The sequence below is a fragment of the Eretmochelys imbricata genome, chromosome 23 (genome assembly GCF_965152235.1).
Source record: "Eretmochelys imbricata isolate rEreImb1 chromosome 23, rEreImb1.hap1, whole genome shotgun sequence".
NCBI lineage: Eukaryota > Metazoa > Chordata > Testudines > Cheloniidae > Eretmochelys > Eretmochelys imbricata.
The window spans coordinates 3,159,115-3,183,054 of NC_135594.1; the positions used below are offsets into that span (position 1 = coordinate 3,159,115).

Below are 23,940 nucleotides of genomic sequence, written 5' to 3' on the forward strand. Positions count from 1 at the left end.
GTAGGTTGACGGATGACGGAGTCCTGTCTACACCAGGGCGCTAGATTGGGTGACCCTTGTGGTCGCTTCTATCCCTATGATTCTCTCCCCAGCGCTCAGGGGACAATGTTCTTCTCAGCCCTGAACGCCATGGCGAGGTTGGTGTAATTTTTAAATGTAGACCAGGCTCTAGGTTAGAGAGGCAGGGGATAGGCAGGGTGGCAGGTTGGAGGGGGATGCTTGGCCATAGCTAGGTGGCACAGCTGGGTCCTGGGCCAGGACTCGGGCTCCTATGCGCGGCTGCGATACAAATAAATGTGACTAATAAGGGACTGGAAGATTGCGAAACTAGATTAGACCAGCCAGCTAGCCCAGCTGCCCATCCCCAAGAGGGCTTAACCTGAGATGACCCAGGCCAGGACTTGGCAGCCTTTCCACACCTCTTCGAGGAACTGGTCTAACGCCAGGCATTCACCTTGTCCACGTGAAGCCTCGTCTACACCTAAAAATTAGATTGGCTCTGAGTTTTGTAACTAGGCCGTGGAAGATTTTGTTGTTCGGTCGACCTCATAGCCATTGTAGATGCAGTTAGGTCAACCAAAAAATTCTTCCATCCACCTAGCTACTGCCTCTGAGATAGATGGGTGAGCTACAGCGATGGACAAACAATCTGTTGACGTAGGAAGGGTCTAGACTACAGCTCCCCAGGGTGCAGCTACTGGGCCGGAGCTGTTCTCCCGTAGCCACTGTAGATGGGTGGATACATGGCTAGATAGAGGGTGTGAATGAGGCTAGATAGATAGATAGATGAGGTGTATGTGGATAGCTAGATAGATTGTGTGTATAGTGAAAGACAAATTCTGTCACAAATAGATAGATAATCCCCAATAGATTTGAAAGGGTTTCTTATCCTACACCTCAGTTTTGTGCCCGATTTTAAACAAAACTTCCTGCCATGGGAAGACAGTTAAAACACACTTTCCCCCTCTTCCAGATCCTTTTAAGACCCTCCAAGGGGTCTACAAATGGAGTACATCAAACCTCACCACCACCTGCTTAGAGCTACTCAGCATCTCTCCCATTTTATGGAAAGGTAAAAGTGAGGCATGGGGAAATGAAGGTATTTACCCCAGGACACAGGGTCCGAGCCAGAGCTGAGAATAGAACCCAGGAGTCCTGACACTCAATTCCGCCCCGACACCACTCCCCTCCCAGAGGTGGGCTTAGAACCCAGGAGTTGCCGGTGGTACCCAGCAAACCACAGGCCCCACCCTGCCCCCATGACTCAGGCCTAGCACACTGACAGACAGGCACTGAAGAGCAGACCTGGGCCCAGATCCTGAAAGCAATCGAGGTGCCCAACCTTGGATTGCTTCCATTGGCTGTTAGGAGACAGAGGGGCCGGGCCCCGGGCTAGCTGTCCATTTTAAGGGGTGGGGGGGGCATTAAGCTATAGTCCAGGAGCTCCCCACTATTCATGCCTTGTGGCAGGAGAGTGGTGTGAGCTCCTCCCCCACTCCATGCACCAGCCCCCCACCGCAACTGCAGGCCACAGGGACTGAATGGAGAGCGCCCCTTACTGGGCCCCCCACTTTGCTCCCTGCAGCGCAGTGGCCCCTAGCATTGCACTGGGGCCAGCACACACTGCCAGGGGCGCCTCCCCCCGCACAGAAGTAGCCCAGCTTTGGAGAGCACTGAGGAAGATGAGCAGGCAAGAGGCTAAAAGACAGCAGGCTGTTGCACTGAGACCCGCTGAAATGCCCCAGTGCAAAAACATATGCCAGGTGACTGTGGCCCTTGTCTTACCCCCTCTCAGCCAAGCTGCAGGCAACTGCCCGCTGCCATAAACTGTTACAGGGGGTGACAGCTAATTTATATGCATCTGTCCTCTTAAAATGGACATATACATATAAAATGATGGGGTGTAAATTAGCTGTTACCACTCAAGAAAGAGACCTTGGAGTCACTGCGGAGAGTTCTCTGAGATAATCCACTCAATGTGCAGCGGCCGTCGAAAAAGCCAACAGGATGCTGGGAATCATTAAGAAAGGGAGAGAGAAGAGGATGGAAAATGATGGGAGTGCTGTGCTCCACCCCAGGGGCGGCTGCATTTCAGCTGCAGAAAAACTCATTGAGGCGAGGCAGGGCAGCGTGCGGGGAGGCAGGACGCTTGGGTTCTATTCCTGGCTGGTCACTCCCCCATTTTGTGCCTCAGTTTCCCCTCCCCTCCTTTGTCCATTTAGGCCCAGCTCCTCAAAAAGAACTTGGATGCTTAATTTGCATTGCCAGGGGCTGGGCCTAAGCTCTTGGGGGCCGGGGCTGTCCCTCACCCTGCCTATGTACTGCAATACACCGAACAGCAACCACAAACCCCCCGCCCACGGTCTGCCAGGTCTTGCATTTTCAGAGGTTCTCTCTTTTTATTTAAAGAAAGAGTAACCAAGCGGGCAAAAGTCCTCCCTTTACAGGGGGGAAGGTTATATAAATATATAGTCCCTGACGTAGGCAGAAGGTTGAGGAGTTTAAGGTCACTTCCCCTTTAAGCAGGGATTCCCATGAGTTGGGTTCCTGGCCCTAGAGAGAAGTGGTAAAGCTCACAGCACATTTGAACAGCCTCGAATTGTGGGGGGAACCAAAGGGCTGGTTAGTTACAGTCATCTGGATTTGGGGTGTGGGGAGGTCTGGTGCAGCCCTTGGGACAGAAGCTGATGCAGGGACATCAGGGCAAGCTGCTCCCCCACCGCTGTGCCCCTTGGGCAATATATGCCAGTCCTGCCATGGAGAGGAAATTGGACTTGGTTTTCCCCTGCCCCTTTCCCACTGGGCTGCAACCTCCCAAACCCGTACAGCACGGGACCACCCCGCCCCTGCTCAGGCAGCTGGCTAGAGCAGAACGGTTCCTGTGCTCCGGACCGCAGCATCCCGAGCCATCCACGTCCCGGCCCTGGGCTGCAGCTGGGAGCCTAAACGACCAACACGGCCCCAAGGCTGGTAGCATTCCAAGACAGCGAAAGGCCGTCCCAGCTTGGGACACCTACTCCCCCAAGCTGTGCCCTGCAGAGATGAGGGACGCCCCGTCCGCCCCAGCAGGATTGTCCCCTCCGGTCAGCTCCTCTGGGCTTTGGCCGTTCCTAGTTATAAGTCAATGGGGCTTCCACGCTTTCTGCTGGCCACTCCAGCGCCCGTTTGCTCCGACCCTTGGGAAGTTTGGGTTTGTTTTTTCCCCAGGTGGCCCGAGATATTAGGACCCGGGAGGCTCTGGGGAGAGTCCGGCATCAGTCCTGAGGTCACTGGGCTTTGGCTGCACAGACTGGACGCTCCCATCCGGCCAGCCTCTGCTTGCACCGTCTCTCCCCCGGCCTTATATTGGTTCCTGAGCAGGAGCCGGGCCGTCGCCCTCAGATGGGGCTTCCTGCTCCTCTCTTTTCAGCTTGTAAACAAAGCAGCTGGAGGCGCTGTGGGATTTGAGGGATGCTGAGCGGATCTGCTGGGGCTGGCTGTCCTCCGCCAGGAGCCGGGAGGTGCTGTCCGTCACCAGGAAAAGACCATAGGCCTCCGGGTTGGGGACGCCATATTTCTTGCCGCAGACCACACACACTGAGGCCGCTGTCATGTGGGCGGGGACGGGGATGGCCTTCTGGTTCGCGAAGGGCTCTTGGAAGGAGACGTAGAGGATGTCCTGAGAGAAGGAGAGGGGGAAGAATAATAAATCAAGCAGTCCAGAGGCTATGGTGATGGGCACCCTGTACATACCATAGACAGATCAGATTACAGAGAGAGTGGGTAGGGCACTGGACTGGAACTCGCAAGATCTGGGCTCTATTCCTGCTGAGTGATCTTGGACAAGTCCTGTCCCCACTTTGTGCCTCAGTTTCCCCTCCCACCCTTTGTCTAGGAGGGAGGTGCAAAGGAGCACACAAGGATGATAAGGCCATTGCGGAGAAACTAAATGAATTCTTTGCATCGGTCTTCACGGCTGAGGATGTGAGGGAAATTCCCAAACCTGAGCTATTCTTTTTAGGTGACAGATCTGAGGAACTGTCCCAGATTGAGGTGTCATGAGAGGAACAAACTGATAAATTAAACAGCAATAAGCCACTGGGACCAGATGGTATCACCCAAGAGTTCTGAAGGAACTCAAATGTGAAATTGCAGAACTACTAACTGTCGTCTGTAACCGATCATTTAAATCTGCTTCTGTACCAGACGACTGGAGGGTAGCTAATGTGATGCAATTTTTAAAAAGGGCTCCAGAGGTGACCAAGGGCGATTCAGTGGACACAGTGTACTTAGATTTTCAGAAAGCTTTTGACAAGGTCCCTCTCCAAAGGCTCTTACGCAAAGTAAGTTTCCACGGGATAAGAGGGCAGGTGCTCTCATGGATCGGTAACTGGTTAAAAGATAGGAAACAAAGGGTAGGAATAAATGGTCAGTTTTCAGAACGGAGAGAGATAAATAGTGGTGTCCCCCAGGGGTCTGTACTGGGACAAATGCTGTTCAACGTATTCATAAATGATCTGGGACAAGGGGTAAACAGTGAGGTGGCAAAATTTGCAGACGATACAAAATTACTGAAGATAGTTAAGACCCAGGCAGAGTGCGAAGACCTACAAAAGGATCTCTCAAAACTGGGGGACTGGGCAACAAAATGGCAGATGAAATTTAATGTTGATAAATGCAAAGTAACACACGCTGGAAAGCGTAATCCCAACTCTACATATACAATGATGGGGTCTAAATGAGCTGTTACCACTCCAGAGAGAGATCTCGGAGTCAGTGTGGAGAGTTCTCTGAAAGCATCCACTCAATGTGCAGCGGCCGTCGAAAAAGCCAACAGAATGTTGCGAATAATTAAGAAAGGGAGAGAGAATAGGACAGAAAATATCATGTTGCCTATATATAAATCCATGGTACGCCCACAGCTTGAATACTGCCATATGTATACGCCCACATATGTATACTGCCATATGTATACGCCCACAGCTTGAATACTGCGCATATGTGGTCGCCCCATCTCAAAAAAGATATATTGGAATTGGAAAAGGTTCAGAAACGGGCAACAAAAATGATTAGGGGTATAGAACGTATGAGGAGAAATTAATAAGACTGGGACTTTTCAGCTTGGAAAAAGAGATGGCTAAGGGGGGATATGATTGAGGTCTATAAAATCATGACTGGTGTAGAGAAAGTCAATAAGGAAGTGTTGTTTACTACTCATAACACAAGAACTAGGGGTCACCAAATGAAATTAATAGGCACCAGGTTTAAAACAAACAAAAGGAAGTATTTCTTCACACAACGCACAGTCAACCTGTGGAACTCCTTGCTAGAGGATGTTGTGATGGCCAAGACCATAACAGGGTTAAAAAAAGAGCTAGATAAATTCATGGAGGATAGGTCCATCAATGGCGATTAGCCAGTTTAAGGGCTAATCCCAATACCCTGGGCAGGGATGGTGTCCCTAGCCTCTGTTTGCCAGAAGCTGGGAATGGGTGACTGGGGATGGATCGCTCGATGATTCCCTGTTCTGTTCATTCCCTCTGGGGCACCTGGCACTGGCCACTGTCAGAGGACAGGATACTGGGCTAGATGGACCCTTGATCTGACCCAGTAGGGCCGTTCTTATGTTATGTTCTTATGTCTATTTAGAGCGTCAGCTCTTTGGAGCAGGAGCTGCCTCTGACTGTGCAGCACCTGGCACAATGGGGCCCCCCCATCTCAACTGAGGCCTCTAGGTGCTATGTGTATATAAGCAAGGGAAGACACATGGCTGGTAGCTACACTCAAATTCAGCTCTTCGGGGCTTGCCTCTCCGTGGGTTGCTCATATAAACGGGATGGCGGGAGAGGCTAAAGCTCAGACCCCTCTGTTCCAAAAGCACTGGCGATGAAGGAGAATCTCCCTTCACTTTTAGCGTTGGGTCTATGACACACGCACAGCGGAGCAATTCCATCTCCGTGCGGAGGGGGGAAGAGGAATGCCGCAGAAACATCCGCGACAGCTCATTGTAACACCCAGAAGCCTGTTAGTCCTTCCAGCCCAAGGGGCTTCTCCAAAATATGGGTCACTAGCACGCTTGACCCTGGACTTGTCACTCCGGTTTATGGGCAAGCAGCAGAACCATGCGGTGCTGATCAGCCCCTGAGGAAGGGGGCACCACCCATCCGGAGAGCACAGCTATTAGCTAGCTTATCTACATGTTCTGCAACACACTGAGAACCCACCTCCCCATAGTATTAAGCACTTTGGGATTGGTTCATTGGCATCCCAGATTCCCAGTTCGTGCACCTGTTGCACACAGCTTGCTCTCCCTCCTGTCTTTTTTCCTACTCGCTACGCATTTGACACGTTTACAAGGCGACTGGGAATTCATGCTTTCGTTCGCTGCTGCGTGTCCTTGCTCAGAATAAACTGACGATCCCATTTGTCACGGATGGGGAAACTGAGTCACGGAGCGGCGAAGGGACAGACCCCAAAGGTCACCCAGCACGTCAGGGCCAAAGAACCCAGGAACCCTGGCTCCCTGTCCCGCCCCGTTGTAATCAGTAGACGGCGCCAGAGGCAGGTAGAGAACCCAGCAGCCCCCTGAGCCTCCCCTTAGAGCCGTGACCTCCCAGAGCAGCCGACCCTACCGGGGAGCGGCACCGGCTGTGTTGGTTGTGGTGGATGGTACGTCGACGCTGCCACTGATGGATGGAGTCCTGCGCTTCTACGCTGATTTGCCGGGTCACCATGGCCGACTGGAAGTTGCTGATGTGGTAAAGAGCCCCGAACCAGGTGGTGAGGTAGTAGCCGCCTGCAGGAGGGGTGGGGAGGAATGCGGGGCTCAGACATCAGGGGCCCGTGGGCATGCCCGTCACCGCTAAGGGCTGGTGCGCAGAGAGGGTACAGGGACTAGGACTGCTGCCGGTGAAGGGAGACCTGCCCCCCTACAGTCTCCGTGGCCTGTTTGCTTCTCACGCGCTGTCCTGAGCTGCAAGGCAGCCGGGTGGCGCCGGCTTCCCCCCTAAGCCCTGCGAGGCCCCACCAGCTCAGCTCAGCCAAGGAGCCATCGGGGGGGGGCTGCGGGTGTGGGCCACCCGGGCACTGCTGAGCAGGGCATGGTTCGAGCGGGGAGAGGGGGAAAACGCTCAGCACCCGCTTTCCCACCCCATGAGCCACCGGGTCGGCCAGCCCGGCTGCAGGCTCACCCCTGCGGGTCCCCAGCCCGGCTGGGGGAAGGACAGGGTCAGGGCTCTGACCTTCTCCCTGCAGCTGGCTGGGGTCCAGCAGCTCCATCATGTACTCGACGTCCAGCTGCACCGAGACGATGTCGCACTTCACCAGGACGTAGGTCAGGACAGGCAGGAAGTCGTCCGCCCCGTAGACCTCTGAGCAGAGACAGGCAGGCGGTGAGAACGGTCCCCTTGGGGCCAGTCCCAATTCCCCGGGGTTGGGAGGGTTTGATCCCACCCCCTGCAGGGGCAAGTCCCAATACCCACGGGGGGAGGGGGGTGGGGGGCGGGGGCGGGGAGACTGATTCCATCCACCCTGGAGTGGCCAGTCCCAATACCCTGTGTGTGTGTGGGCTCGATCCCACCCCTTGCGGGGCCAGTCCCAATACCCCTGGTGCGGGGAGGGTTTGATTCCCCGCCGTCCCCAGCAGCCAGTCCCAATACCCTGGGGAGGGGCTCGAGCCCACCTCCCGCAGGGGCCAGTCCCAATACCCCAAGTTACGGGATGTCCACAGTACCCCACACAATCCCCCCCTCTCCCCCCGAAACAGAGACCCATCAAGGCCGGGGGGCAGAGATGGCAGCTCAGAAACACTTCACAGGGGCAGGGGGAGACAGGGCTGTCTCAGGGAGGGTGTAGGACGCCATCTTTGGGGGCTGGGAGGCAGCTAAGTGGGGTCCCATGCGGTAGCGGGGGTTCCCCGGGACCTGGGTGCAGGTTTCCCTGGCAGCCTCGTGCCGCCCCCGCCTCCCCCCCGCCCAGCCAGCCTCCCCTACCCTTGCCACCCGTGCCGTGGTTCATGGCCTCGTAGATCAGCTTGCAGGCCTTGAGCAGCTGGGCCTCCTTCTTCTTGGGCGAGTAGGCCTGGTGCATCTGGACCAGCTTGGCCTGGATGTGCTCGAGGGCCGGGGCGTCTGGGACGTTGGCCGTCACCCCCCAGCTCCGCCAGGCTCTGGCGGCCCATGGTCAGCTGGTGGTCGCGCAGCTTCTGCAGACTCCCGTCCCGGCTGTGAAACTCCAGGAGCTGGCCGTAGATGCAGTCCCGCAGCGGCTTCAGGACGCACTTGTACAGGGCTGTCTCCACTACGGAGCCTGAGGGGGGGGGGAAGGGGACGGAGAGAGGGGGGTCAGGCCGGGGGGCGTCTGGCACAGGGCAAGAGCTCGGGGGCTCCGGATCAGGAACCTCGTCTCCATTGGGCCTGCTACATTGGGTGAGGCAACTGGGGCTGGGGCCCTGGAGGGCAGAGGAAGCTGCAAAAGTGACGAGGGAAGGGGAGTTCAGTGGTTAGAGCAGGGGGGGCTGGGAGCCAGGACTCCTGGGTTCTCTCCCAGCTAGGGGAGGGGAGTGGGGTTGAGTGGTTAGAGCAGGGGGGGCTGGGAGCCAGGACTCCTGGGTTCTCTCCCAGCTAGGGGAGGGGAGTGGGGTTGAGTGGTTAGAGCAGGGGGGGCTGGGAGCCAGGACTCCTGGGTTCTCTCCCCAGCTCGGGGAGGGGAGTGCGATACCACACACTCCAACCCCAGAGCACTTTGTTCTCTCCCTTAAAGCATCACTAACGCTGCACCCCGCCCTGCCCCGCCTGGTGGAGCTGGTACCCGTTATCCACTGCCCTGCCCGAGCCGCCCCCCTTCCCTGCCTGGCTCCCCGGGCCTGGCACCAAGCTGTCCTCCCCCAGGAGCGGGGGGAGCCTCTGGGCCCCCCCCCCCAGCACCAAGGGGCCAGGCCCGGTTCCCCTTTAAGAGCTCTCCTCTGGCCCCCCCCAGTCACCCCCCAGCTTCCTGCACAGGCGTTCACTGACACCCCGGAGCCAGGGCGGATGCTGCAGTGGGTTGGGGGGCGGTTTGACCACAGTGGCCTTTCCGGCTGCATTTACAGACAGCGCTTCTCTTCCTGGAGGGGCTATTTATAACCCCGGGGCGGGGGGGGGGGTCCCCCGCTACTAGCTTACCCGTGACAGGCTCCATCTCGGGGGGGCAGGGGAAATTGAGTCAGGGGCCTTTCCCCTCACCAATTGCCTGAGCCAACCCTGCCCCCGCCCCAAGATCGGGGGGAGTCTGGGCAACTTGCCCCCCAGCCCCAGCGCGTCTCACCCCCACCCCAGGGATGGAAGCATGTGGGGGGGTGGTAAATGACTGGGGGTGGTAAATGACGGGCCTTAAGCTGGACCAAAGCGGTGACCTTAAGGTGGGATCCACTGAGCCAGCCCCCCACCTCCCTCACCGCCTTGAGAATTCCTCACATGGGGGAGGACGTCTGTCTTCTTCTGTATCCCGTACCCAGCCCCCAGCCCACCCCCATCCTGCCGCCCCCCCCCCATACCCAGCCGCCCCCATCCTACTGCCCCCCCATACCCAGCCCCCAGCCACTGCCCCCCACATCTTGAACCCAAAACCCAGCTCCCAGATGCCTCCCCTCCCCCAGCTCACAGACAACCCTACCCCCTTGAGCCCAATGCCCAGTTCCCAGCTGACGCCCCTCATCCCTTTGAGTCCCCCATAGCCAGCGGACGCCCCCCGCCCCGTACCCAGGTCCACGTCCTCGAGGTCCCCGTACTCCCAGGCATCCTGCAGCTCCGAGCTCTCGCACAGGTAACCCTTGAGGCTGCTGATCATCTGGCGGATCTCCTGCAGTAGGTCGGTGCTGGTGGGGTGCCGGGCTGCCCCGCCCCGCAGCACGTGCCCCACGAAGTTCTGCACCAGGCCCCCGACGTAGGAGGCCGGCTCCTGCGTCAGCTCCTGGACCCGCTTGGCCAGCCGGCGCTCGGCCGAGAGGAAGCTGGTCAGGGCGCTGCCCACGGCCGACAGCCGGTGCAGGACCCGGCCCGGCAGCGCGGCTGGCTGGTGCTTCTTGCGGGGCGTGGCCGGGTGGGCGTCGGGCTCCTCTTCCACGCTGCTGACCGACAGCGAGTCCAGCTCGGGGATGGGCGGCAGGAGCAGGCTGTCCCGGGGGCCCAGCAGCGAGGACTCCGAGTGGGACTTCTTCAGCGCCCAGGGGGCGTCCAAGGCCCCCTCGATCCAAGAGACCCGGTGCGGGGAGGCCGGGCCCTCCTGCCTCTCGGTCGGCGGCGGGGACACCTGGTCTTCCGACATATTCCAGGCCGGACGGCGTAGTAGCAGTTTCCGTTTCACCGAGGCCGGTGGGGCATCGCCTGCTGGGGGGTGGACGGGGGGGGAGCGCTGAGGGGCTGGCGTCTCGCTCACCCAGTGGCAGCCCCCTAGAGCGCGGCTCGCGCCTGTTGCCCCACGCAGCCCCCCCCCCTGCCCCGGAGCGTTATCAGGATAACAACCTACTACAAGGCTCGCCGCAAAAGGGAGCAACTCCTTCGTGTCTAGCTGGCCGCTAGGGGCTCTGGGGTGAGGAATTTACACCCCCTCCCTTCCCCTGATCCTGAGTGCAGGGCAATTCCGCCCCCCAGGAGCCTGCAATTTGGGGGGTGGGGGACGACCCCTGTGGGAGAGGAGAAAGGGAGCGGCCTAGGCATGAAGGCTTAGCCAGGGTGGGCGTGTTACACAGACGCCCCAACGCCATTGAGTCCCAGCACACACTCGCCCCCCAAGCCCGATCCCAACACCTCCACCCCCGAACTGGTAGGCCACCGGCGCTTACCTTTGCCCGGCTCCCACTCCTTCCCGGGCTCCGGGGCTCCCAACTGGCCCATCTCGGCGTCGGCGGGCGCCGGCAGCTTGTCCAACAGGCCGGGGCCCTGCCCGTTTTTCAGCCGGATGGTGCCCCCTCTCTCAGGCAGGTGGAACGGGGGCGGCACCCCAGCGGGGAGCCAGCCCTCGCTGCTGTGCTCCGACAGGAAGAGAGGGTTGATGATGCAGAGCGCCCCGTCCTCCGACGTCACCCGGATGCAGCAGGCCGGGCCGCTCATCTCCGGGGGGTTGGGGGACTCGGGGCTGGACCCCATGGTCTCTTCCTCCTCCTCGCCTGTGGCCGACGCCTTAAAGGGAGGACTCCAGAACCCTGCTGGGGACAACGGGCAGCAGGAGACAGACATGAATGCCTGGGCAGATGTAACCCAGCTTGGGGGTGGGGGGGGTCAGCGCTGTGTGCTGAGGGTAGGACACAGGTACCGTTCCTGCCTCGCTGTCATGCTCTGGGGCTTACTAGTTAAAGTCGGGTGGGGTGGGGAGGGCTGGGAACCAGGACTCCTGGGTTCTATCCCCAGCTCTGGAAGAGGAGTGGGGTCCAGTGGTTAGAGCAGGGGGGGCTGGGAGCCAGGATTCCTGGGTTCTCTCATCCGGCTGCATACAGAGGTCGGACATTGAGTGCCTCTTTACCCACGAGGCGACCTGACCCCATTCCTCCCTCGCCCCCGAGTGAGGGTGTCTGGCTTCCTCGCAGAGGCCCTGGCTGGGGGTGAAATCGCCCGCGGGCGAAGCACTCACTCATGCCCAGGGCCGCACAGCTGTTCAGCTCGGCCCTGCTGAGGTGTTGCAAGGCGGCCGGGAGCCGCAGCGGGAGGGGCAGCACATCCCTGCAAGCAAGAGAGACCAGGAGCCAGTTAGCGGAGGGCTGTAGGGAGAAGGGGCAGTGCAGGAAGGACCCTCCCGATGCCCGCACTGGCCAGGATCCTGCCCTCCTGGCACCATCCAGCCCCCCGCACCAGACGCCCGCACTGGCCAGGGCCCTGGAGTGGAAGAAGCAGGGGTGCTGCAGGGGAGGGGCATGCCCCACGCTGGGTGGCTGCAGGAGGAAGTCACCGTGGCCACCCTGCCCCCACCCTCGCAGCTTCCTCAAACCCAGGCAAGCACCCATAAATTGCACTTCCCGGAATGCTGGGCTAGGGGTCGGGGAATGCCCCCACCCCTGAAGGGCGCCCCCATCACACACTCACATCCCCTCTGCGAGGGGGCTTTTCACCTGACGAGTGGGGTGGGGGCAGGTTATTGGGTCTTTAAAAGGGAGTGGGATGGGGAATCAGGAGTCCTGGCTCCCAGACTCCCTTCTGTAACCACTAGACCCCACTCCCCTCCCAGAGCTGGGATAGCACCCAGGAGTCCTGGCTCCCAGTCCCGCCCTGCTCTAACCACTAGACACCACTCCCTTCCCAGAGCTGGGGTAGAACCCAGGAGTCCTGGCTCCCAGCCCATAACTGACAGAGGCAAAGGCCTAGCCCTGGAGACAGGAGAGCGGAGACTCAGGGAAAGTGTCACCAGCACGTTCCCACCCCTGACCCAGCCCCGCTCACCTGCTCACGGAGAGGAAGGCGACCAGTTCCAGGAGCCCCAGGAAACGCAGTTGGGACCCTTCCAGGGAAACAGCTGGAAGAGAGAGAGAGACGGGGTCTGAGAGACAGAGCGGGGCCCCAGTGCAGCCTAGGTGCTGGGGGCGGTGGAGAAGGGGAGGGCTGGGGGGTTGCAGGGGGCTTGCCCAGTAGTAGAAGCTGGCTGGAAGTTTTCCTCAGTCGGGAGATTCTCTTGAGCTCTTAAGAAGTGGCTTGTTCTGGGGGGGGGGGCGGGGGGGGGGGCACGTCCCAGGCCAGGCCGGTTCCAAAGGTTGAGTGTGTGTATGTGTGGGTGGATCTGAGGGACAGGGCCTCCAGTGCCAGACCCCCCCTCCCCAGTCTGTGCTCCCCACAGCACCAGACTGCCAGAAACCCTCCCCGATCCCATGTCCCCGATGGGGACTCAGAGGCTCCAAGAAATGAAGAAACAAGGTGACGCAGAGAGTCCATGGCAGAGCAGGAAAGGAACCCAGGAGTCCTGGCTCCCAGCCTCCTGCTCTACTCACTAGACCCCACTCCCTTCCCAGAGCTGGGGAAAGAACCCAAGAGTCCTGACACCCAGCCACCTCCCCACTCTAACCACTAGACAGTGGTTCTCAAACTTTTTTTTTTCCCCACGGACCACTTGAAAAACCTGAAGGTCTCGGCGGACCACTTAATGATCTTTCCAAATGTTGTTTGTACCTTTAGCTAACTATTGCAACACGCTTTGGATAAAAGCACTACTACTAAAAAAAACCTTAATAATAACTAACTATTTTTGTTCTACAAATAAAAGCCCACGACTCATATTTTCATATCAGTAGTTTTACCTTTCTAATGCGAGCTGGGGCTGGGAAGGAGGCGGGGGGGTGTCTCACCCTCTCTCCCCTGCCGCGGCAGCCCCCGAGCTGGGGCTGGGAAGGAGGCGGGGGGGGTGTCTCACCCTCTCTCCCCTGCTGCGGCAGCCCCCGAGCTGGGGCTGGGAAGGAGGCGGGGGGGGTGTCTCACCCTCTCTCCCCTGCCGCGGCAGCCCCCGAGCTGGGGCTGGGAAGGAGGCGGGGGGGTGTCTCACCCTCTCTCCCCTGCCGCGGCAGCCCCCGAGCTGGGGCTGGGAAGGAGGCGGGGGGGTGTCTCACCCTCTCTCCCCTGCCGCGGCAGCCCCCGAGTTGGGGCTGGGAAGGAGGCGGGGGGGGGTGTCTCACCCTCTCTCCCCTGCCGCGGCAGCCCCCGAGCTGGGGCTGGGAAGGAGCGGGGGGGTGTCTCACCCTCTCTCCCCTGCCGTGGCAGCCCCCGAGCTGGGGCTGGGAAGGAGGCGGGGGGGTGTCTCACCCTCTCTCCCCTGCCGCGGCAGCCCCCGAGCTGGGGCTGGGAAGGGGGGAGGGTCTCTTCCAGGCAGCCGCAGCCCTGGAGCTGGGGAAAGTTGCCTCTTTCTCTGGCCGCTGCAGCCTTGCATGTCCCAAATTCCCCCCACCCCCTCTTCTCACCCCACTGCTCCCTCCAACCTACCCTCTATCCTCCCCAAGGCCACCACCTCACCTTACATGTGCGTCTGTGCTGCTCCACTAATTCGGTGGGTGGTCCGTCATTCTCTCGTGTGCGGCCGCCCAGGGAATAGGGGCCCAGGGCAGTCCTTATAGGGAACTATCCATGGACCGCCTGAATGGAGTTCACGGACCACTGGTGGTCCACGGACCACAGTTTGAGAACCTCTGCACTAGACCCCACTCCCCTCCCTGAGCTGGGAAGAGAGCCCAGGACTCCTGACACCCAGCCACCTCCCTGCTCTAACCACTAGACGCCATTCCCTTCCCAGAGCTGGGGAGAGAACCCAGGAGTTCTGGCTCCCAGCCCCCACCCTGCTCTGACCACTATCTGGCACTGTCCGGCACTCATTTAAATCAGGTACAAGCCTGGGCTATTTCCTGACTCTCCCAGCTCTGGTCTGCACTGACCCCTCAGGGGCAAGACCGAGGCCCTGGCTGGCTCCAGGGTGGCCGTACCGCGATCTGTTCCCTTCAGGACTGCCCTGAGTAACCCCATCGCCCCCCCCGCCCCAGGCACACAACACGTCTGCAGCAGAGATCAGCAGAGATAAGCCGCCCCGGTTCTTCCCAGAAGCAAGGAGGAAGCTACGACAGGCTGCCCTGATGCCAGCGCAGGGTGGGGGTGTGGGCACGGCTGGGGCCTTCACATCACTGACCCTGGGGCTGATGGAGTTTCTGGCTGGGGATAGAACCCAGGAGTCCGGGGTGGGGGGGAGGGATTATTCTATCCACCTGCTTGACCTTGGGCCCAGACTTGCCATCACTCCGTGTCTCAGTTTCCCCCCAGCCAGCTCTGCACCAAGCTAAGCTCTGCCCCTTCTCCACCTCCGGCAGCTGCCTCCTCACCCCATCACAGCCCCCCACCCTTCCAACACCCCCAGCCACGAGGATCTGTCCACAACCTGCAACCCCCCCTGGGCTGCCAAGCCAGATGCACCTTGGAGAGAAACCTGGCAGGAGCACGGGACAGGGAGCTCAGACACCTGGGTTCCATCCATCCTCGGCTCCTTCACTAGGAAGAAGGAAAGGGGTTGATGGAGGAAAAGGAGTTCCTGGCTGGGAATGGGAATCCAGGAGTCCTGGGTTCAATCCCCTCCCTTCCGCCCTCCGTCTGACCTTGGGCCAAGAGCTGTCATCTTCCTGTGCCTCAGTTTACGCCATCTATCCTAAAAATGGAGATGATTTAACCTCCCCACTAAGATGTCTTAAAGGGGGGAAACTGAGGCACAGAGAGGGGAACAGAGTTGCTCAAGGCTACATAGTGAGTTAGGAGAAAGAGGGCCAGGAGTCCTGACTCCCAGCCCACTCCCTGGTCTAACCACTAGACCTCACTCCCCTCCCAGCACCAGGGATAGAACCCAATAGTCCTGGCTCCCAGCCCCCCCTGCTCTAACCACTAGACCCCACTCCCCTCCCAGAGCTGGGGAGAGAACCCAGGAGTCCTGGCTCCCAGCCCCCTTGCTCTAATCACTCGACTGAACTCCTCCCTAGCTGGGAGCTGCCCTTTCCTGCCCCACATACCTCACCAAGGAAGCATGAGCTGGGGCAGGGGCGAAGCTCAGAGGCTGGTGCTGAAACCCAGAGCAAGATTGCTATTGGGAGCAGCCGGCTGCGTCCTGGGGGGGGTGGGTGGGTCTAGCCCCTCCCGGGGGTCCCCGGCATGGCATCAGATCCTTCCCCCTCCAGGCTTTTGCTCAAGTTGATAGCTTGAGGCCCTTCCCTTTTCTTGTTCAGCAGGAGGAAACGACATCACCGACCTCAGAACTTTATGGGCTGGTTGTATCATCCAGCTGTTGTCGAGGCAGTGAGGACTAGAGGTTAGAGCATGAAAAACTGATGTCTGGACTCCTGGGTTCTACCGCCAGCTCTGGGAGGGGAGCGGGGTCTACTGGTCAGAGCAGGGGGCTGGGCATCAGGACTCCTGGGTTCCATCCCTGGCTCTGCTGATGTGCTGCGTGAGCCCAGACAGGTGGCTCCCGGGGGCTGGGGCGCCGGCTGACCCCTCTGCAATGAGCCCAGCCGCTGCCCCGACCTACCCGAGCCGCCCTCCTTGATGTGGAAACGGCAGACGGCTCCGGCGTGGCACCCCTCTCCGCTGCTCTGCACCGACAGCACCTTGAGCTCCCCGCTCCCCGCGCCGGTCACCAGGAACGTCTGGGGAGGGGAGAGAGTTCGGCAGGTTTGGAAGGGAGCCGGCTGGCGGGTCTGGGTGAGGGCCCCAGGGCCTGCCTCTGGAGGCTGGTTTGGGGGGTCCCAAGTGGAGACGGGGGTGGGGGGGCAGTCTGGCTCTCTCCATGCCCCACAGGGCCTTGGTTTGTCCCCGAAGCCTGCAGTTCCCAGTCTGACCCCTGCCCGACAGGAACGGTGCTAATGGCAGCCCCAGGGCGTTAGCCACCCCAATGCCAGCCCTCCCCTGGACCGGAGGGAGGAAAAGGGGACGGTGTAGCCCCTAGCCCCCCAGCCGCCTCCTTACAGCCCCGCCCACCTTCCAGCTTCACCCCTGCATACCTTACGGCCCCGCCCACCTTACAGCTCCACCCCCGCCCACCTTACGGCCCCGCCCACCTTACAGCTCCACCCAGCCACCTTCTTACTGCCCCGCCCACCTTAGAGCTCCACCCCCGCCCACCTTACGGCCCCGCCCACCTTACAGCTCCACCCCTGCCCACCTTACGGCCCCGCCCACCTTACAGCTCCACCCCTGCCCACCTTACGGCCCCGCCCACCTTACAGCTCCACCCCGCCCACCTTACGGCCCCGCCCACCTTACAGCCCCACCCCCGCCCACCTTACGGCCCCGCCCACCTTACAGCCCCACCCCCGCCCACCTTACGGCCCCGCCCACCTTACAGCTCCACCCCCGCCCACCTTACGGCCCCGCCCACCTTACAGCTCCACCCCCGCCCACCTTCTTACTGCCCTGCCCACCTTAGAGCTCCACCCGGCCACCCCTTATAGCCCTGCATGGTCCCACACCCACTGCCTGCCTCACTGGCCAGCCACTTACCCCAGGCGGCTGCATCCTCAGCAGCTCCGTGGCTTGCTCCGGGCCCAGGCTGAGCAGCTGCCAGAGCCCCTGGGTCAGCAGGAGCCTGTCCAGGATCGTCAGGGGGGGCGAGGGCTGGTCTCCCGCCGGGGCCTGGCACTTGCCATTCTGCAGCGGACGCTGGAGGCTGCGTACAAACACACGAGAGGCTCTGTGGGTGGGCATCAGCCACGCCTTGGGGGTGCGTCCAACCAATGAGAGGGCGTGGCAGAGCCTCTGGCTAGCCTCCCATTGGCCGATGCGGCAGCGCTGTCCCGGCTCCTGCTCGTGGAGTTGAATTTAGCGGGGCATGAAAAGCCGTGGCTGGATGTCCCGGATGCCTGGGTTCTAGCTGGTGGCAGGAGGTCCCAGCCCAGCCCCACAGCTCCTCAGAGCAGGGGGAGGGAGGGTGGTTCTCTACCCCTCTGCCCAAGGCACAGACCTCTCTGCACCCATATCTGTGCCTAAGCATCTTAGCAACCACTAGGCCGTAGCTTCAAATACACACGCGTCTAGCATTGAAGGCGCTGGATGGGACTCAGGGCATGTTGGGTCAATCCCCAGCTCCCTGGGTGAGTCACGGCATCCTGCTGTGCCTCAGTTTCCCCACTTGTAAATGGGTGTCACGCCCCTTCTCCTTTGTCTAGTTAGATGGCAAACTCATTGGGGGCAGGAACTGTCTCTTACTATGCGTCTGTGCAGGGCTGGGCACAATGGGGGACCCCTGATATCTGGCAGGGGGGGAGGGGAGGGGGTACTGCTGCACCTGGCATGACAGGGGGATCCTGATCTTTGTTGAGAAGGGTCTGTGCAGTGCCCAGCACAATGAGGGCCCCAATCTTGGCCAGGGGGGTTGGTGCAGCTCCTAGGATAACAGGATCCCCCCAACCTAAGAGGGATCAGTCCAGGTCCTGGCATCATGCGGGGGCAAACTTGGTTGGTGGGGGGGTTCTGTGCAGCGTCGCCCCCTTTCCCAGGGCTGCTCTGCCCCCAACTTGGATCCGAAATGTTGCCAAACGGATCCAGACGCTACAGAGAATTGCTTCTCCTGGCGCCAAGCTGCGTGTGGGACGGACAGATGTGCACAAAACTCCCTGTCCTCCTGCGAGTGACGCCTACCCAACCCCACTGGGGAAGGAACTCAGCTCCGCCATGGGCTGGCTCCCTCCACCCACACACCCTTTGTAACAGCTGAAAAAGCCACACAGCCAGGGTCTCTTTCCCCCAACCCCCTTGGCTGATTTCCAGGCCTCTAGGGGCTGGGGGAGGTGAAGGCCCTGCCCTGGGGGGCTCCCCGAAGCCAAGGGGGGAGGTAGAAACTTGCAATGGTCTGAACATGTGTTCAAAGGGCTCCCTGAAAAGGAAGGGGGGTCCACACACACGCCACCCCTTGCACTCCAGCCTACACCTCTCCTCCCTGCCCCCCAGACCCTGCATACCCATAAACCTTGAAATCCCATCAAACCCACTCCCAGCTCAACCTGGGAAGCACCCAGACTTGTGCATGGGGGAAAAGCAGAACCACGAATGACCGTTTCCTCCAGGAAGGGAACATATCCGTGGCACTGCCCCTGGGCCTCAGTTTCCCCCATCCACCCCCTGTCTGGCCCTGGCCTCACTGTCCCCATCCACACCCTTTCTTGGGGCCCCCAAAGGAAAAGTTTTGCCATTGGATGTCCTGGACAGCAGAGCGAGGACTGGGACAAGCTGCAAAGCTTCGCACAACCCCACACAGGGGCTGACCAATCCACCATCCCTCCCACCAAGGGGGCTAGAACCCAGTTCCCTTTGCCCCAAGGGCTCAAACCCCCCTGACTCTCGAGTTAAAGGCGAATCCCCATTGACTGGGGGCAGTACAGGGCATATGACACGCAGGAGCAGCCCAGGTGCCATCCAGCAGAGGGCAGTGGTTGCACACGCACTGCCTGAAGCTTGGCTGGATACAGACTCAGTCCCGCCTCAAGTTTGCTTACCTGCTATCATTGTTCCCAGCCCCCGAAGGATCGACATCTTCTTCAGCAGACAAGTGAGGCATCCTTTATAGCCCGGCAGCTGTAACTAACCCATCAGCAGAGGCGGCTTGCTCAGAAACCCGTGTCCCAGGATGCATTTAGGCGCCAGATCCCTCTGCAAGGGGAGCAAGCAGGAGACAACTTTGTAACGGGGGGGGGGGGGGGGCCATTGTGAGGGGGGTGTTGCCCCCCTGCCTGCTGCAGTGTTACTGTCACTCCCATTACCCCCTTCAGCCTCTACGTGTCTCTGCACAGCGCAGCGGTCCCAGCAGGAGCCTGTCTCCTGGTTAACAAGGGAGACACAGCGGGTGTGCGAGCTGTGTTGGGGTACATCGCTGCGGGGCGCTTCTCCTCAACGCACGTCTCCTGCTTCCGGAGGACAGCGATTCCTTGTGGCTCCACCACGGCCCACGGGCGGGATAACGGGCTCGTAGGATCGGACCCAGCCTGACCCTCTCCGGTCCCAGGCATTGGCTATTCAGCCTGGGAGCACCTCAGTAGCTCTTCCTGGGGTGCCATGGGCCTTGAGGCACAAACATCAAATAGGGGATGGACGTCTCTGGAGACCGGAGTCCTTTGTTGGTCGTTGGAGCGGAAGCTCCCCCCGACACAGAGCCAATGCCCCTCAGCCTTGCCTTGGACAGGACCCCAGCTGAGTCCTGGCTCCATGGCCCGTGTATCCCTGAGAGCCACCTTCTCCGCTGAAACTCCCTGGCATCCCCCTTGGCGCATCAATCTCTAAAGAGCGCTTGGAGAGGGTTAACGGCCCCCTCCTGACCCCTCCATGGGCCTAGTTCCGGGGCGCTTGCCCCCCAGCCGAGCCCGAGGGAGCCTTTCCGACGGGTGCTTGGATCAGGGCCCAGGAGCCCCACTGGGTTTAACACCCCCCTCCCCTCCCACCTGCAAGCCCATATTTCCAAACAGGGCCGCCAGTCTTCAAAACAAACCCAGCGCTGGTTTCAATCCGCCCAGCGTGTCATCGGGGGAGGTGGAATCATCCCCAGGCTTAGTCACTGGGTAATGGCAACCCGCATTTCAGGTCCTCTGCTCTCTCTAGCATCTGGGCATGTTCCAGCATCGCCACCCCTGCAAGCGGGAGCCCAGAGAGACTCTGGGGGTGTACGTAAGATTGGGCTCACAAATTGGTTTGTAATTTAAAAAGCGTATTATGGTAGCATCAAAAGGCCCCAGACCAAGACCAGGGCCCCGTTGGGCCGGGCGCTGCCCAGACCCCGACCGAGACCGGGGCCCCGTCGGGCCGGGCGCTGCCCAGACCCCGACCGAGACCGGGGCCCCGTCGGGCCGGGCGCTGCCCAGACCCCGACCGAGATCACAGTCCCATTGCATTGGCTTCTGCACAGACCCAGGGCGAGAGATATCCCCTTGACCCAAAGAGCTTCCACGCTCAATGGACAAAGGGTGGGAGGGGAAACCGAGGCATGGAGCAACAACTTGCTGGGGGTCACGCAGCAGAGCGGAGGCCAGAACCTAGCTCTCCTTAATCCCAGCCCCCTGGGCCACGCTGCCTCTTAGCCTGAACCATACGGAGGGAGCTGACAGGTGTCTGACCCCACAGATTGGGCTGTGTGTTGCTGCGGCGGGCTGTACCTTGGATGAAGGGCCCTGCCGGCTGGTAGACACCCGACAGAACGGGCTGGAGATACTTCAGCTTCTCTCCGATGCCCGAGGGCTCAGCGGAGCAACTGGGAGTCCAGTGGGCTGCGAATCAGGCCCTCTTGCCCCTGGGCCCCAGCCCAATCCGCCCCCCTTCACCCAGATCTCCCCGGTCCAGGCCCTTTGCCGGGAGCAAGCCAGGGAAGGAAGAAAGCAGCAAAGCCAGGGGGCTCTTACCTGGGGAGGAAGAAGTGGCGGCAGGGAGATCTCTGGCGAGGACGAGGGTGAGTGGGAAGGCGATGACGAAGGAGTGAAGGCTGCGATACCAGGGCTGTGGTTGTTATACCTCCGGCAGCCTTCACGTGGTCTCTGGGCCGTGCCGGGCGGAGGGGAAAGGCCACGGGGCACGGTGTGAAGGAGAGAGAGGAGGGGGAGGGACCAGTGCGTTGGGGTGTCACACTTCTGATGCCCGCTGGGACCCGGGAGCGCCAGTGACTCGGATGGGTGCCCTCAGGCGACTCCCCCCAGGACAGCGGAGGCAAAGGGGCCAGGTTCATCGCCATCCATAGCTCAGGATGGGTCCTGGGCTGGGCTGGCAGGGGGCTGCGGGTCGGGAGTGAGGGGCACCGGCAAGGCTGAGGGGGGCGGGAGCCCGGGGCTGGGCTGGCAGGGGGCTGCGGGTCGGGAGTGAGGGGCACCGGCAAGGCTGGGGGGGCGGGAGCCCGGGGCTGGGCTGGCAGGGGGCTGTGGGTCGGGAGTGAGGGGCACCGGCAAGGCTGGAGGGGCGGGAGCCCGGGGCTGGGCTGGCAGGGAGCTGTGGGTCGGGAGTGAGGGGCACCGGCAAGGCTGGGGGGGCGGGAGCCCGGGGCTGGGCTGGCAGGGGGCTCTGGGTCGGGAGTGAGGGGCACCGGCAAGGCTGGGGGGGCGGGAGCCCGGGGCTGGGCTGGCAGGGGGCTGTGGGTCGGGAGTGAGGGGCACCGGCAGGGCTGGGCTGGCAGGGGGCTGCGGGTCGGGAGTGAGGGGCACCGGCAAGGCTGGGGGGGCGGGAGCCCGGGGCTGGGCTGGCAGGGGGCTGTGGGTCGGGAGTGAGGGGCACCGGCAGGGCTGGGCTGGCAGGGGGCTCTGGGTCGGGAGCGAGGGGCACTGGCAAGGCTGGGGTGGTGGGAGCCTGGGGCTGGGCTGGCAGGGGGCTGCGGGTCGGGAGTGAGGGGCACCGGCAGGGCTGGGCTGGCAGGGGGCTGCGGGTCGGGAGTGAGGGGCACCGGCAGGGCTGGGGGGGGCACGCGGCAGGGAGCCCGGGGCCGTACCGACAGGTGCAGAGCCCTGCAGGGATGCTGGGAGAAGGGGCCCAGCCCAAGAGGCCCGCACAGGGTATTTCCTCCCGCGCCTCCTTTATCTGAGCTCAGATCTACGCAGCGCAGCTCAGGTGGGGGCCGGCCCGGGGCGTGCTGGTTCTTGTGCTCGAGAGCGGGGGCCTGTGCGGGGTGGAGGACTGGGGGTGGCGGGGATGGAAGGAGCTCCTGGAGCAATTCCCCCAGACCTTCCATCGCTGCCCTTCCCCCCCGCCCCACATCAGAGCCATGGGCCCATCTAGCCTGGTATCCCGGCTGTCTGCCCGCACTGGGCTCTTTGGCCCAGCTGATCCAAACCCTCCCCCCAGCCCCCAGTGCTCCTGCGCGTTCTCCCCTCGCTCAGCATCTCTGTAACTTTCCGTCTCCTCCCACCCTCGGCCTGCGACAGGAAAGCACGTAGCCGCTTTGCATCCCCAGCTAAAAACGCCACGGGCCTCCGGCCGCGGGCCGGGCCGTGGGTGAAGAGCGGGAACCGCTCCCCCCCCCCGCCCACTCCTAGGACTATCCCAGCAGGGGGGAGTGGTCCTTCCCCGTCACCTCCACCAGGGGGAATCGCTCGGTTACCCAGGCAGGGGGCAAAGCTGGGCACCGGGGACAGCCAGGGAAAGGCAGAGCTGCAAATCACAGCTGCCCCGCAGCAGGGAATTCGGCCTGTCTTAGGGGCAGCCATCTGTGCAGCAGCTGACGCAGGGTGAGATCAGCTCACTAGGCGAGGCCGAGGCAGTAAGTGGGGCTGGGGGTGCAGTGGGGTGGGGTCTTCCTTCCAAGCAGCAGGAAGGGATGGCTCAGAAGTAAAGCAGAGCTCCCCCACCCCGGTCTGACCACTGCAGATGCTCACAAAAGCCAGACGGTTAATACCACGGTCAGCTAGACTTGGAGTGTCTGAGGTCTGCTCCAACCCATAGCCCCCCCCCGCTCACCCCCCAGAGCTGGGGGCAGAACCCAGGAGTCCTGGCTCCCAGCTCCAGCCCTGCTCCAACCCATAGCCCCCCCCCCCGACCTCCCAGAGCTGGGGGCAGAACCCAGGAGTCCTGGCTCCCAGCTCCAGCCCTGCTCCAACCCATAGACCTCATCCCCACTCCCAAAGCCAGGGGAAGAACCCAGCAGTCCTGACCCCCATCACCCTCCCAGAACCAGGCAGGGAACCCAGGGGTCCTGACCCCCATCGCCCTCTCAGAGCCAGGTGCAGAACCCAGGGGTCCTGCCTCCCCGCCCCGTCCTCGGTTCTAACCACTAGCCCCTATCTGCCGATAACAGCTTTACTTCCCTTCTGCGGCTCAGGTTGGTCCCCGGCCCAGCACGTACCTGCTCCCTCCCTCCACAGCTCAGCCAGGGGCACTGGAGCCATTTTGACGCCCGCTCTGTCCCTGCGTGGCTGGGAAGGGACGCCACAGCCCCCGGCCCCTCCCTGCGGGCCGAGCCGGGAGGCTGTTTGGTTTGCGTCTGTTCCGGTCTTGGAGTCAAAGGGGTTTCGTAACCCGGCCGCTCGCCTGGACCTGCTGCCTCTGACAGGAGCTCGCCCGGCCTGCTCCAGCATTGGCATCCTGGGCGGAGGAGAGGCAGGGCAGTTGGCGCTTGCCCCAGCTCTGGGAGGAGAGTGGGGTTTAGTGGTTACAGCAGGGGAGGGTGGGAGCTGAGACTTCTGGGTTCTCATCTTAAGCGTGCCACTGAATCTCTCTTTGGCCTGGGGCCAGTCACTCCTCCCGCTCTCTGCGTGCCTCAATTTCCCCATCTGTGGAACGGGGATAGAAATACAGAGCTGTCCTCCTAAAGTGACACACACCAAGCGCAGAGGGCCATGGTCTTGCCTGCCAGCGTGTAACCTCTGACTCGGGCCCTGATCCTGCAGCCTGTCTGCACTGCTGCCAGCAGGTCGAGTGCCACAAGGGGAAGGAAACTCGGATTCTGATCTCGGCTAAATCCGCTCCCAGTCACACCGGCGCTTCTATTTCTTCTCTACCGCTTGTCATTACCAGATCTCAACCAGCC

At 61.3% G+C, this 23,940-nt stretch overlaps 1 protein-coding gene across 1 annotated transcript; it reads right to left on the reverse strand.

Moving 5' to 3' along the window:
• Nucleotides 1–2,433: 2,433 nt before the first annotated feature.
• Nucleotides 2,434–23,300, reverse strand: RINL (Ras and Rab interactor like). Its single transcript, XM_077840164.1, is given in 13 exon segments — nt 2,434–3,658; nt 6,612–6,775; nt 7,221–7,349; nt 7,971–8,130; nt 8,132–8,286; nt 9,717–10,343; nt 10,799–11,158; nt 11,584–11,672; nt 12,387–12,459; nt 15,985–16,102; nt 16,956–17,121; nt 18,947–19,100; nt 23,257–23,300. Coding segments are annotated over 12 exon segments (2,421 nt in total). The 5' UTR covers nt 19,009–19,100; nt 23,257–23,300; the 3' UTR covers nt 2,434–3,340.
• Nucleotides 23,301–23,940: the final 640 nt, after the last annotated feature.